This window comes from Somniosus microcephalus, chromosome 7 (assembly GCF_052327205.1).
Source record: "Somniosus microcephalus isolate GS21.2 chromosome 7, FLI_Smic_1.0, whole genome shotgun sequence".
Lineage (NCBI taxonomy): Eukaryota > Metazoa > Chordata > Chondrichthyes > Squaliformes > Somniosidae > Somniosus > Somniosus microcephalus.
Window position 1 is genome coordinate 83,723,561 of NC_140993.1, and position 15,143 is coordinate 83,738,703.

Below are 15,143 nucleotides of genomic sequence, written 5' to 3' on the forward strand. Positions count from 1 at the left end.
TCACATCCATTTCACCAGGGATCGCACAAATGTGATGGCACGAGCGGCTGGATTAGCTCATCTGGCAGACTTTCCAAGGGTGCAGGGCATCATTGACTGCACACGTGGCCCTTGGGGCACCCCATCGCAATCCAGGTATTTTTGTCAACCGCAAGGGCTTCCACTTCCTTAACGTTCAGCTGGTGTGTGACCACAAGGAGGAGATTTTGCATGTTTGTGCCAAGTACCCTGGCAGTTGCCATGACTCCTTCATACTGTGCCAGTCTAGTGTGCCTCCGCTATTCAGGCTGCCAGACCAACTTCACGGATGGCTACTTGGAGACGAGGGCTATCCCCTGAGGACTTGGCTAATGACGCCACTGAGGAGGCCAGCCAACGAAGCTGAGGAGCGCTACAACTCCAGCCACATTTCCACCAGATCCATAATCGAGCAAACCATCGGCTTGTTGAAGATGCGCTTCAGATGCCTGGATAGATCAGGTGGAGCCCTACAGTACTCAGCAGCCAGGGACTCCAGAATAGTCGTGGTTTGCTGTGCACTCCACAACATGGCACAGCGTCGTGGCTTGCAGATTCCTGAGGACCAAATGGCTCCTCGCATACCCTCCTCCGATTGATGATGAGGAGGAAGAGGAGGAGGAGGAGGAGATGAAAACGAACATCCTGCAGAGGCCCATCAATCAGCGGCAGCATTACGCGAGAACATTGCTGCCCGGGATGCAAGGAACGCACTCATCCTGGCCAGATTTGCTTAGCCTAGTAAATCAAACACTTTTGCCTCGCAGCTTCTTACCTGAGCATCGACGATGGCCAAACCCTGCGGATTCCTAGCTATTTGACCAGCATCCTGACAACTGCAAGTAATCCTAAGCCCTCAATGAGAGAGCCCCATTCGCGAAATGACACACGCCAGAACTGCAACAGTAGCCATCAGAATTTTTATGCACAAGAACCAACTGATGGCATTTTTACAATATACACAGCATTTCACCCAAGTGTACCCTTGTGACTACTTGTGCTTTATTTTCCTCTTACGCGTGCTCCTACGTAGTGGTTCCCCTGTGGCTTCAGCAGATGTGGAGGCCCCTTGCTCACTTTCCTGCTGCTCCTGTCTCGACACCTTTGGCGGGCGTCCTCTGGGGTGGCGAGCCTGTGAGGGCTCGTCAGCAGTCTGCTGCTCCTGCGGCTGTGCAGGGGTTGAGACGTCTATCTCACTTGGGTGTGGACTCCGGCAGGGCTCCGACCGAGGGCTCTGCAGTGGCATGGAAGTGTGAGCACTTGGAGAGGAACTCCCACTTCCTTGAGGCCTGCCACCAACCTCCCACTCATGGGTCAGCTCCCCCTCCGCACCTGCAAGTGGCTTGAGAGCACCTTGCTGCACATCAGGGGGGGGGGCCATGGGGACCCGTATCTGCAACGGCAGTCCTACTCGGAAGGACTTCCATGAAGGTCTGGTTTCTCTGTTCAGTAGATGCCCATCGCTCCTCAAGAGATGTCATTCTATTCTGAACACTCACCATGTTATCCATACCCTGGCGACTAACCTCCATGGCCATAGCCCTCCTCTCCTCTACCATAACCAGCCTTACCACGGAGGCAGCAATCGTTTCCACGTAGGTAGCCATCCTTTCCGTGTTGATGCGTTCATGCGCCAGTGACTCCACAAAGGCTGTTCGCTATGGACTCCTCCATTCGCTCCACATTCACAGTGACCCTGGAGACAAAACCTGCCAGAGACTCCTGCATCTGTGCATGGAGTTCCATCACCTCTGATCTTATGGATGGACCCAGAGGCAGAGGGTCGAAATGCAGCTGAGCCGAGCTGGCAGAGTCCTGCGCCCTCCGACAAGGACTCTCCACTGCTGTCCCTGTCTCCACAATCTGCTGATGCTCACTTGTGAGCTGTGATACACCAGGTGACAACACTACTCTATGTCCCGCAGGTCCCCCCCAAGGTGAGAGTGTCTGCGCTGGTGCTGGGTGCGCTTATTTCTACTAACGCTGCGCCCTCAGAGGTTGCAGATTCCTCTGAGGAGTCTGGAATCTCGGGCTCTTCCTCCTGCACAGTGGGGACGGGGGCTCTCAATGGTCCTGTGGGGGAGTCAAGGAAAAAGTTAGAGATGTGATGCCACGTTTATATGCACATTGCATTTTGCAGATGATCATAAGTCCATATGATGTAGCTTCAGAATCATTATCAGCGACTCATGCAATCTCAATGAGAGAGATGGAAAACTATTCTGTCACCAGCTTGCGGGGATGCATCTGTCTGTCCTTCCCCAACTTCCGCATCTGTATCCGCCCCGACAATCTCCAGGACGGCTTCCTCCCAGGGGGTGAGTTGGGCTAATGAGGGTGGCCCTCCTCCTGTCCTGGCTCTCGCTCTCCTGTTGTGAGCTCTCTTATGCAATGAGGGAGACAAGTGGAGGTTGAGTGAGAATGAAGGAGTGAGTGTAGAGATTGCATAGCATAGATACTTAGAAGGAGACAAAGATGGAGTGAGGTTGCAAGACCAAGGGCCCTCCCTGTGTGTTGTCAGTTGTGCTCAAAGCATCAGAGTGAGAGGGAGTGTGAGGGCTGCATGGTCGAATAGTTAGGTGAATGTGAGCATAGAGAGAGAGGGAATGGCTAAGGGTGCATGGATGTGAGTGTCAAGTGGGATGTGGAGGAAGAGATTGCTAAAGCTGAGTGCTGGTGAGGAAAGGCAATGGGGATCAGATTGAAGGTGATGGAAACTTCATACTTACTTTTCCAGTACGATGAAGGTCATGGAATCTTTTCCTGCACTGCATCCAGGTGCGCTGTGTGAGCCCCAAGGAGTTGACTTCCCCAGCCACCTGTAGCCACACAGCCTTGGTCTGACTGGGAGGCCTCTTCCTCCCTGAAGAAGGGAACAGGACCTCCCTGTGGGCCCTAGCCCTATCCAACAATGCCTGCAGTGATGCCTCATCAAATTTAGGCGCAGCTCTTGCCCTCCCGCTGGCCATTGTTCCTGCAGGCTCCTGTGCCATCATAAGGGGAAAGCTTGGAAGCCTGCAGAGGAAGCCAGGCTTGCTGTGGACCTTAAATGCAGCAGCAATGATGACGTCATCGGAGGGGACTTGCAGCCATGAAAAACCCACTTGCAAAGGCTTCCCACACGTTGGAAATCAATTGGCCAATTGAATTAAAATTGCATCAATCTCACAGATCCATTTAGATTCGTGTGGGAATCACGAAATTCGGGGAACCTGACAATTGCCTGCACCTGAGTTAAAATCGACCCCTATGTGTCTCTGAATCACTGGGGGGAGTCAGGTTGGTTGTGAGGCACAGGCTGAATAAGGCTTTCTTAGCAGGGTCTTTGAGTGCTACAGTGTTGATTTTCCAGCGGCATTGCTTGTTGCCACCGCTGTTTTGGGGCTACATTGATGGAGATGACAGAGCGGATTAGGTGGTGGTCTGTCCAGCAGCCGTTGCCTCCTGTCATGGCACAGGTGATGTGGATGACCTCGCGGTCCCTTGCTCGGATGATGACATAGTCTAGCAGATGCCAGTGCTTGGAGCGAGGGTGTTGCCATGAAGCCTTGTACTTGTCTCTCTGACGGAACAAGGTGTTGGTTATGACAAGGCCATGTTCTAAGCATTTCATGAGGAGGGTACTGTTGGAGTTGGCTTTCCCGACCCCCCCCCTCCGCTGATCACACTTCCCCAGAGGTCTGTGTCCTTTCCAACTCTGGCGTTGAAGTCGCCAAGGAGGATCAGCTTGTCGCCCGTTGGGACTCAGGACAGAGATTGTTCGAGGCTGGAGTAGAATTCCTCTTTGGTCTCATCTGTGGCTTCCAGTGTTGGGGCGTACGCACTGATGACCGTAGCGCACTGGTTCCGGGCTAGGGTGAGCCGTAGAGAACATAACAACTTTTTAGTAAGAGTATAAAAACTTTAGACTCAACAAGCTCATCTCTTTAATTATAGGTCAACCCCATTTCCCCACCTTCTAACTCTATCCCTCAATCTGCTGTCTTTATAAATGTATCTAATTGTCTCTTGAACTCATTTAAACTGTCTGTTTAATTGGTCCTTCCTGGTTATTTGATTACACTTTGGGTGCATAGTTCCACTTAACTTCCCTTATTACTCCGGTCTTCCTCAATCTTTAATTTCTGTTCCATGAGATTTGAATGTTCCACTTCCGTTGTCTGGATCAGTCTTGTCAATTCCTTTCGCACTCTTGAAAGTTTTAGTTATATCATCTTCAAGTCCCCTCTTTTCCAAAGAAAACAATCCTAACTCTCTCAACCTTTTCTCATAACTTAACTTCCTTATACACAGAATCATCTTTGCTGCTCTGCTCTGTCTCAAGGGCAGTAATATCTTTCCTGTGATCAAATGACCAAAACTGCCCACAGCACTCCAGAATAGGTTTGGTCTGAACAATGTGTTTTATAGCAACATTACAACGTTGTTTTGTATTCTAACCTTCTGCAAATGGAACCATTACCTTATTTGTTTTCCTGTTAAGCAGCTAAAAACTGTATTGATTGTTTAATTTCTCTTTGCTCTACTTTTCATTATTTGAAGGGACTGCTTTTAAATGTTTGTTTGCATTTTGTATCAGTGGTATTTTTCATCACTTGATGTGCACAGTGAGTAGGGCATAGGCCCTTCTGATGGGTAGGTATGTATGTTCCCGAGATCAGTTAAATCTATAATTTAGATTGGATGTTTAAGAACAGTAGGCCAGTTGTTTTTGGTCTTTTCTGCATGTACAGATAATTTTGCAGTGTTGATATACGGGCGTGGTCTTATTTTGGGGAAGTGAATTCCAAGTGGTCTGTGAAAAGCCCTACAGCATGGTGTACATAGACTTCCAAAAAGCATTTGACAAAGTTCCTCGTGAAAAGCTAATAGTTAAGCAGTGAGGATTCAGGGTATAACTTGAAACAGGTCTTTTTCCGACTGGCATGCAGTGACTAGTGGGGTACCGCAGGGATCAGTCCCTGGACCCCAGCTATTCACAATATATATTAATGATCTAGACAAGGGAACTAGATGTAATATCTCCAAATTTGCAGATGACACAAAGCTGGGTGGGCGTGTGTGCTGTGAGGAGGAAGCTGCGAAACTCCAGGATGATTTGGACAGATTGGGTGATTAGGGCAGAAGCATGGCAGATGCAATATAACGTGGATAAATGTGAGGTTATCCACTTTGGTGGCAAAAACAGGAAGGCAGATTATTATCTGAATGGCAATAGATTGGGAGAAGGGGAAGTGCAACGAGACTTGGGTGTCCTTGTGCACCAGTCGCTGAAGGTAAGCATGCAGGTGCAGCAGGCGGTTAAGAAAGGTAAATGGTATGTTGGCCTTCGTAGCGAGAGGGTTTGAGTACAGGAACAAGGATGTCTTGCTGCAGTTGTACAGGGCCTTGGTGAGACCACATCTTGAGTATTGTGTGCAGTTTTGGTCACCTTATCTGAGGAAGGATGTTCTTGCCATGGAAGTAGTTCAGCGAAGATTCACCAGGCTGATACCTGGGATGGCAGAAATGACGTGAGGAGAGATTGGGGTCAATTGGTCTTGTATTCACTGGAGTTTAGAAGAATGAGAGGGGATCTCATTGAAACTTATAAAATTCTGACAGGACTGGACCGACTAGATGCAGGAAGGATGTTCCCGATGGTCGGGGAGTCCAGAACCAGGGGTCACAGTCTAAGGATAAGGGGTATGCCAATTGGGACAGAAATGAGGAGGAATTTCTTCACCCAGAGAGTGGTGAACCTGTGGAATTCTCTACCACAGAAGGCAGTAGAGGCCAATTCATTAAATATATTCAAGAAGGAGTTGGATATATTTCTTAAGGCTAACGGGATCAAGGGGTATGGGGAGAAAGCAGGAACCGGGTACTGAATTTGGATGATCAGCCATGATCACATTGAATGGCGGAGCAGGCTCGAGGGGCCAAATGGCCTACTCCTGCTCCTATCTTTCTATGAAATGGCCAAGAAATTGGCTGAAGAATGGAACACAGTAGAGGAATATGTCGGGTTGGGGATTGCTGAGTGGCATACCCTCGGGATTGGCATGTGGGAGGGGGGCAGGTGGAGCTGTTGTGTCTTTCTGAAAGGATTAACTAAGATGGAGAGAATGTCCTCCTTGATCGATATTTATCTTGTGATCTCCCTCATACTTATCAGTTGGCCACGTAGCTTAATATTAGAAAATGTACATCAATTTATGAGTAGTGTGAACAGTTTGACAACCAGTTTTCTCAATTTATAGACTGAAAAGTAACTGCTGGCCAATCAATTAACTTAAAATGTTTTTAATTAAATCTCTATGCATTCATGCATGTATGTTGAATTGTGATTTTGGCCTTTTGATGGGGAAGTGATAGCTGGCATCAAGTAAGTACCAGTTTTAACTCCAGTTTAATGCATCTATACATGATTCAACTATTGTGTTTTTTTTTAGGTTGGGACCCAGGAATTTGCCAGACGTTACACTGCAACATACGTTTCCTGGGTTTTTGCTTATCTTCTAGGCTTAATCTGTCTAATCCGAGCTTGTTATTGGGGAGCCATAAAAGTTAGCTATCCTGAGCACACCTTTGCATAGACAAATCATTCATCCACAGAAGATGAGATGGTCTACAAATCTTTAATTCCAAGAAAATGGACATTTTCAAGTTAATGTAAATCAACTTCATAGACTGATTAGGCCCAAAGAGGATAATGGTGTCACACCATGTGCATATTGCACTATGGTTTAAGCAAGTAGGCATTTTTTGTTGCTGCTAGGTTGCTATGTTCTTAAGACAAATGCTGCATTTAAGTTGTTTGCAATGCACACTCCATTTTGCCTTAGTTAAATGTTGTCATGCAATCTCTATTGAAATTCTTTAATAGTTTTTTGCTTTTTCTAGTAGTAGTTTAATGTTCACCGGTGCCACTGTTACTCTTTCGAGCTGCAACAAAGGAATGTGACGTAACAAATTGGCTTCATACACTTCAAAATATTTCTGTACAAGCTTGATGTTTTTTAAATTGCTCCTGTGAATCTGAACAAAACTGCATCAGAGCTAAGCAATAAAAATAAGTTCTATGTCGTATTTTGAATACTTTCATACTTTTAAGTATTTGCTTTTTAAATTATAAAGCTTTTTAATATGCCTACATTGAGACTGTCAGAGCATTATGGTGGCAATAGTAGTGATGCTTGACTTATTGGATCATATTTATCTCATTGTGTAACTATACATACTATAATCATTTTGACAGCCCACTAAGCAGAAAAGCATCAGGAAAAGCTGTAGTTTTTGCTATTATCATAGTAAGATGACCTAATTTAAGAATAAACACACACTTCAGCTGTTGAATGTAATGTCAAAATTTGTACCAAATTAACCACAGATCCATTAACTATGTTGCTTTACTGAAGTGGATGCAGTCTTTTTTAAATAAGGTGATAGAAATTATTCTACAAATAAAACAGATAAAAATTTAAGTTGGTTGTACTGTTACTAATTTTATGACTAAACAGTTTAGTAATGCAAATTTACAATGACGAGGCAAGCTGTTTATTTTTAAATTAACTTGTTTTAGTCTTTCTAACTTGGACATTGAATTCAATGTTTAAGTGAAACTCTGTTAATTATTCTTGTGCGCTGAAAGATATGATTCAGCCTTGGTAGTTGCGATATGGTGGTGGTCAGAAAAAAAAAATGGAGGCAATTTTTACAGTTGCGCCCAAAATGGGTACGAAGTCACCAGATAGCTAAGGATTTTTAAACTAGGTATTAATCTAGTGGCCCTAAACGGACATTTGTCAGAGCCCATTATATCTCCCACCATTTGAGGGATTCAATGTATGAAGAGGTTTAATGATCTCATGAGCAGCAAAAGTGAGTATAGCTCTTCACCTCTCTCTCTGTCTCACCAGCACATCACACCACCCCTTTCACCCCCCTCCTCCACCTCTTTTCCTTCAACACACAATCTCAAGGGCACACTGGAAAACCTCTCTCTCATTCAAAACACATGTACCTCCTCCTTTCCTCTCTCCACCCCACACACTAACACCATTCTCTTCTCACGTACTAGCACTTGCATGGCCACCCACTCCTTCCTAACTACATTACATACACTTGACTTTACATTCATCACATCTCCATCCTTGATCTGTCTTGCTTCTGCTCCAACTATCAACATATGCACTATATGCACGAGCCCTACATATCTTAACTTAACCTTTTCAACAGACACTCACTAACTCTCTCCCTCTCTGCAGAATATAGGAAAGAGGACCAATACCAGGGGTGGAGTATCCAAGATCATCACCCTTACACAGACACAACAAGAAAGCCCTGGAGATCAATGGCCCAGGCAGAGTCATAAATATTGGGGAAGGCAGCTTACCTCAGAACGCTATCTGCATATTATTCACCTCAGCAAATATGCAGCAAGCCTCAGATCTTCAGGTTGCATTCCCAAGTCTGTAACCTGCGAATGTCATCATATCTGCTCTTTCGCCACACCCTCAAACAATAGCAAACTGAGTCAGACTGCCTCGGCAGCAGACCATGTGCAGCAGTGAGCAGCCAGGCCCCCTCAGGCTTGAGCGCACAGAATTCACTGGCCACAAACATCTCAAGGGTCCCAACATGAGGAACAGCAGCCTTCCACCAACTTTGCTGAGGCCACTAGGGGAGTACCTTGTAAGAGTATTAGCTCTAGTAAACCTTCGTTAAGGAAAGGCATTATGGGTTGATCACTTGGATGAGAAATAAATGGAAGGCAATTAATACATTTGCCATAAAGGTGACTAATTTATCACATTTGGCACTTGATCTGCAGTGTGGTTTAAGAGCAGCTTCTAAGCCTGCATTCTCAGTATGTCATTGATTCAGAAGTCTGAATGATTTAAAAATTATTTAATGCAGGATGAAGGGAGTGGGGTAGGAGGTATCAAGGACTGTTAAGCAAAGGAGCTCTATGAAATTTTTCAGGGCAGAGGAATGAGGTCAATGGAATTGTTGCGGAATTAGGTGGTCCCTGACATCTCATGCTGCAGGTGGCCCTCATTCTTCTGCTGCTTCCTCGCTTTCCCCCGTCTTCCTCTTTTGATGAGGACTGCTGCTCTGCTTTCTTCAAATGCAGGCCTCTATGTATAATGAAGTTGTGCAGGATGCAGCACACTTGCACGATCCAGGAAACTTTTTGTGGGGTATATTGTAAGGAGCCCCCAGATCTGTCGTGATACCTGAACCTCTGCTTGGCATCTCTGTTGTATGCTCAGTAATGATCCTGATGGTCCCCTGGCTTCGATTACGCTTGTGTTACTCCTGCGTGGTGAGGGTTACGGAGGGGTGTCATCAGCCATGTCTGTAGAGGGTATTCCCTTGTCCCCCAGCAGCCATCCTGCCATTGTCCTGGGAGGGTTGAATATTGGCAGAATGATAGACTGGCATAAGATAAATGTGTCCTGGCATGTGCCTTGGTACCTTGCAGAAACTTGCATGATCCTGTTTGTGATTGGCCACCAGCTGCATATTGGTGGAATGCTAACCTTTTCTATTGATGAATATTGCTGGCTGGTGTTCTGGTGCCCTGATGGTGACATGCATGCAATCAATGATGTGCTGCATGTGGGGGTAGCCAGCCACAGCTGCAAATCCCTGAGCTCCCTCCTGTTGACTGTTGTGGTCAATGGGGAAGGTGATGTACTGGTCAACCCTTGCAGAGCATCGGTCACTTGTTTAATGCAGCTGTGGACTACAAATTAGGAGCTGTGACTGATGTCCTCTGTACCAGACTGAAAGAAGCCAGTGGCAAAGAAGTTAAGGACTCCGGTGATTTTTAACAGCAACTGGCAGAGCCTGACCAAGCCACCCCCCCACCAAATCCAGCAGTTCCTGCTGCAGAGGTCTGTGACAGCCTACCTGGAGCACTGTAGTCTTCTGAGGCACAACTCGTCAGATAGGTCCAGGAAAGAGACTCTTGCCCTGTCCAGGCTGTGTACTAGGTATGGCCTTTTATGAGCAGCTCCCCCTTACCTGCGGTCTTTAGATAGGCACTGGAGCTGCTGTTGTTGCGGCTGCTGCTCCTCTGCCTCTGAGTCTTCATCTAGGCGAAACTAGCAATAATAGAAACAGAAGATAGGAGCAGGAGTAGGCCCTTCGAGCCTGCTCCGCCATTCAATGAGATCATGGCTGATCATCCAAATTCAGTACCCTGTCCCTGCCTTCTCCTCATATCCCTTGATCCCTTTAGCCTTAAAAAATATATCCAACTCCTTCTTGAATATATTTAATGAACTGGCCTCCACTGCCCTCTGTGGCAGAGAATTCCACAGGTTCACCACTCTCTGGGTGAAGAAATTCCTCCTCATTTCAGTCCTAAATGGCTTACCCCTTATCCTTAGACTCTGACCCCTGGTTCTGGACTCCCCGGCCATCAGAAACATCCTTCCTGCATCTAGTCTATCCAGGCCTGACAGAATTTTATAGGTTTCGATGAGATCCCCTCTCAATCTTCTAAACTCCAGTGAGTATAAGCCCAATCGACAGAATCTCTCCTCACGTCATTCCTGCCATCCCAGGTATCAGCCTGGTGAATCTTCGCTGCACTCCTTCCATGGCAAGAACGTCCTTCCTCAGGTAAGGCGACCAAAACTGCACACAATACTCAAGGTGCGGTCTCACCAAGGCCCTGTACAACTGTAGCAAGACATCCTTGTTCCTGTACTCAAACCCTCTTGCTATGAAGGCCAACATACCATTTGCCTTCTTAACCGCCTGCTGCACCTGCATGCTTACCTTCAGCGACTGGTGCACAAGAACACCCAGGTCCCTTTGCACTTCCCCTTCTCCCAATCTATTGCCATTCAAATAATCTGCCTTCCTGTTTTTGCCACCAAAGTGGATAACCTCACATTTATCCACATTATAGTGCATTTGCCATGTTTCTGCCCAGTCACCCAACCTGTCCAAATCATCCTGGAGTTTCACGACATCCTCCTCACAGCATACCCTCCCACCCAGCTTTGTGTCATCTGCAAATTTGGAGATATTACATCCAATTCCCTCGTCCAGATCATTAATATATATTGTGAACAGCTGGGGTCCTAGGACCGATCCTTGCGGTACCCCACCAGTCACTGCCTGCCACTCGGAAAACGACCCGTTTATTCCAACTCGTGATAAGCAGAGAAAGCTTTCTGAAGGTGATGAGCTAAAAAAAAAAAAGTATGAAAGAAGCATTTTTTTTTAACGAAAATCTCATAGCTTCATGGTCTTTTTTTTACTGATACCAGCTCTTTAAATAAATAAATCTAGAATAAACTGAATTCAAATTCTCAAACTGCCAGGGTCGGATTTCAACTCGTGTTCCCTGGATTATAGTCCAGACCTCTGGATTGCTAATCAAGTAATGTAACCACTATGCTAGCAAAGTCGCTGCAGAATTTATATGACCTTGTCCTTCTGAGCAGCATGGCTGGGTTGATCATCTTCCACTCCTGGGTGGCAGCGTTAGCTTGTGGAACATTAAGTTGCTAGCCCTATCGGTGGCAAGGTTATCTGTTTCACTCTGATCCTTTGTTCTGTCTGAATCCACTTTACGTATGAGTGACTGAATCTGAGCTAGCTGGCTGAACTCTCATTTTGTACAATTGTCACTTAATTTCTGGCACTGAATCTAGGTCCTGGGGGTGATGCTGTGGGCATTGAAAATGTCTGCCACCTGTATTCTTGCCTGCTGTAGATGTTCCTTGGGCACCTTCCTGCCATCAAATGGGTATCCTCCCCACCTCAACCAACATCTCTGCAGTTGAGTTGGAGAATGTAGGTGCTCTCCCTTGACTCATTCTTCACTCGTCCCATTTCTCAGTTCAGCCAAAAAAGAAGTTTCACAATTGAATGCAATCTCCCTTTGAGAGGTGCATTCACACTGTAAATACTGAGCACGCGCCCCACAGGAAATCCCACACTCCAAGTGGGAGGGCTGCTCATCGCCACCATAATATAATGGTCAGCCCGACAATCAAATTCATTAAAATGGTCTGGGCCTCACACTGACTATGTCAGGTGGGCCACCTATTCTGCCCGCCGCCTGCCCGAAAACTGGATGACTGATAAAAGCTTCCCATAAAAATTTCAGTTACTGAGGAAAAAAACGATGGATAGAAACTTTTTCAGAAAGCATCTTGAGTGATTTGTGGGTAAAGAGAGATATGAACACCCAGCAGAACACTTGAGTGAACAACTCCGTATTTAACATTGGTCCCAAATTTAACTCTGGGTCAGTTTTTTGCTGGGGTAGTAACGGTGTGAGTTAGAAATTCACTCTCTGCTCCAGAAATGAGGCATATGGGGTATTTTAACTCCTGGACCTCATTTAAATCCCACTGGCCGACTTCCCGCTTGTTCCGAAGTTATGAATGTTCACTTTATGTAGAGAGAAAAGGTTGCCCAACAGGACAGCATTAGAAAATCTGTGCAATGTGTCATGGAATACATTTTCAGCAGGCACCTGGCAGGCCTGCTGAAAATGATTACACAATATCTTATAAGAACATAAGACGTAGGAGCAGGAGTAGGTCATTTGGCCCCTCGAGCCTGCTCCGCCATTTAATAAGATCATGGCTGATCTGATCCTGGCCTCAACAGCACTTCCCTGCCCGCTCCCCATAACCCTTGACTCCCTTACCTTTCAAAAATCTTTCTATCTCCACCTTAAATATATTCAATGACCCAGCCTCCACAGCTCTCTGGGGAAGAGAATTCCAAAGATTCACGACCCTCTGCGAGAAGAAATTCCTTCTCATTTCAGTTTTAAATGGGTGCCCCCTTATTCTGAAATTATGCCCCCTAGTTCTAGATTCCCCCACGAGGAGAAACATCCTCTCTGCATCGGTCAAGCCCCTTCAGAATCTTATGTTTCAATAAAATCCCCTCTTCTAAACTCCAACTCGGTATATCAGGAGGAAAAGACTGGTAAAATCCCAAGTCGGTCCCTTGCAGTCCGATTCGGGAGAATATATAATGGAGAATAAGGAAATGGCAGACCAATTAAACTCATACTTTGGTTCTGTATTCACAAAGGAGGACACAAATAACCTCCCAGGAATATCGGCAAACATAGGGACTAATGAGAGGGAGGAGCTGACAGAAATTAGTATCTCTAGGGATATGGTGTTGGGTAAGTTGAGGGGACTGAAGGCCGACAAATCCCCGGGGCCTGATAAACTACATCCTAGGGTACTTAAGGAGGTGGCCCTGGAGATAGCAGATGCTCTAAGGATCATCTTCCGGAACTCCATTGACTCGGGAACAGTACCCGTGGATTGGAGGGTAGCTAATGTTACCCCAATATTTAAAAAGGGGGGTAGAGAGAAAGCAGGGAATTATAGACCAGTAAGCCTTACATCGGTTGTGGGCAAAATGCTAGAGTCCATTATTAAGGATAAAATAGCGGAGCACTTGACAAATGGGGAAAGGATCGGACAGAGTCAACATGGATTTACAAAGGGTAAATCGTGTTTGACTAATCTGCTGGAATTTTTTGAGGAAGTAACTGGTAAAATAGATGGGGGAGAGCCAGTGGATGTGGTGTACCTTGACTTCCAGAAAGCCTTCGATAAGGTTCCACACAAAAGATTATCATGCAAAATTAAGGCTCATGGGATTGGGGGCAAAGTATTAACGTGGATAGAGAACTGGCTGGCGGATAGAAAACAGAGAGTTGGAATAAACGGCTCGTTTTCGGAGTGGCAGGCAGTGACCAGCGGGGTGCCGCAAGGATCTGTCCTGGGACCCCAGCTGTTCACAATATATATAAATGATCTGGATCAGGGAATTGGATGCAATATTTCCAAATTCGCTGACGACACTAAACTAGGAGGAGGGGTGGGCTCTGATGAGGATGTCAGGAGGCTACAGTGCGATTTGGACAGGTTGGGGGAATGGGCGGATACGTGGCAGATGCACTATAATGTGGATAAATGCGAGGTTATCCACTTTGGGGGTAAAAACAGGAGGGTAGATTATTATCTAAATGGCAATAGATTGGGAGATGGGGAAGTGCAGAGGGACCTGGGTGTTCTTGTGCACCAGTCACTGAAGGAGAGCATGCAGGTGCAACAGGCGATTAAGAAGGCAAATGGTATGTTGGCCTTCATATCAAGGGGGTTCGAGTATAGGAATAGGGATACCTTACTACAGCTGTACAAGGTGCTGGTGAGACCGCATCTGGAGTATTGTGTACAGTTTTGGTCGCCCCATCTGCGGAAGGATGTTCTTGCCATGGAAAGAGTGCAGCGGCGATTCACCAGGCTGATACCTGGAATGGCGGGAATGACCTACGAGGAGAGATTGAATAGTTTGGGTTTGTACTCACTGGAGTTTAGAAGATTGAGAGGGGATCTCATCGAAACATATAAAATTATGGCAGGCCTGGACAGGCTGAATTCAGAGAGAATGTTTCCAATGGCAGGGGAGCACAGAACCAGGGGCCACAGTCTAAAAATAGCAGGCAAATCATTTAAAACAGAGATGAGGAAGAATTTCTTCACTCAAAGAGTGGTGAGCCTGTGGAATTCCCTGCCACAGAGGGCTGTGAAGGCTAATTCAATAAATATTTTCAAGAGAGAATTGGATATATTTCTGAAGGCTAAGGGGATTAAGGGTTACGGAGAAAAGGCGGGGACGGGGTACTGAACTGGTAAGATCAGCTAAGATCTCAGATGAAGATCAGCCATGATCTCATTGAATGGCGGAGCAGGCTCGAAGGGCCGAATGGCCTACTCCTGTTCCTATCTCTATGTTTCTATGAGTATAGGCTCAACCTTTCCTCATAAGACAACCCCTTCATCTCCGGAATCAACCTCGTGAACCTTCTCTGAACTGCTTCCAATGCAAGTATATCCTTCCTTAAATAAGGAGACCAAAACTGTACGCAGTACTCCAGGTCTGGTCTTACCAATGCCCTGTACAGTTGTAACAGGACTTCCCTACTTTTATACTCCATACCCTTTGCAATAAAGGTCAACATTCCATTTGCCTTTCTAATTACTTGCTGTACCTGCATGCTAACTTTTTGTGATTCATGTACAAGGACCCCCAGATCCCTCTGTACCTCAGCATTTTGTAATCTCAATTTAAATAAT

General features: G+C 46.1%; 1 protein-coding gene across 1 annotated transcript in view; it reads left to right on the plus strand.

Moving 5' to 3' along the window:
* The window catches only part of pip4p2 (phosphatidylinositol-4,5-bisphosphate 4-phosphatase 2), a 99,208-nt gene extending 91,724 nt beyond the window's left edge, over window positions 1-7,484 (plus strand). Inside the window, exon 7 of the mRNA XM_085992690.1 lies at window positions 6,453-7,484. Coding sequence (XP_085848816.1) covers window positions 6,453-6,596 — 144 coding nt within the window. The 3' untranslated portion in view covers window positions 6,597-7,484. The remainder of the gene's footprint in view (window positions 1-6,452) is intronic.
* Window positions 7,485-15,143: the final 7,659 nt, after the last annotated feature.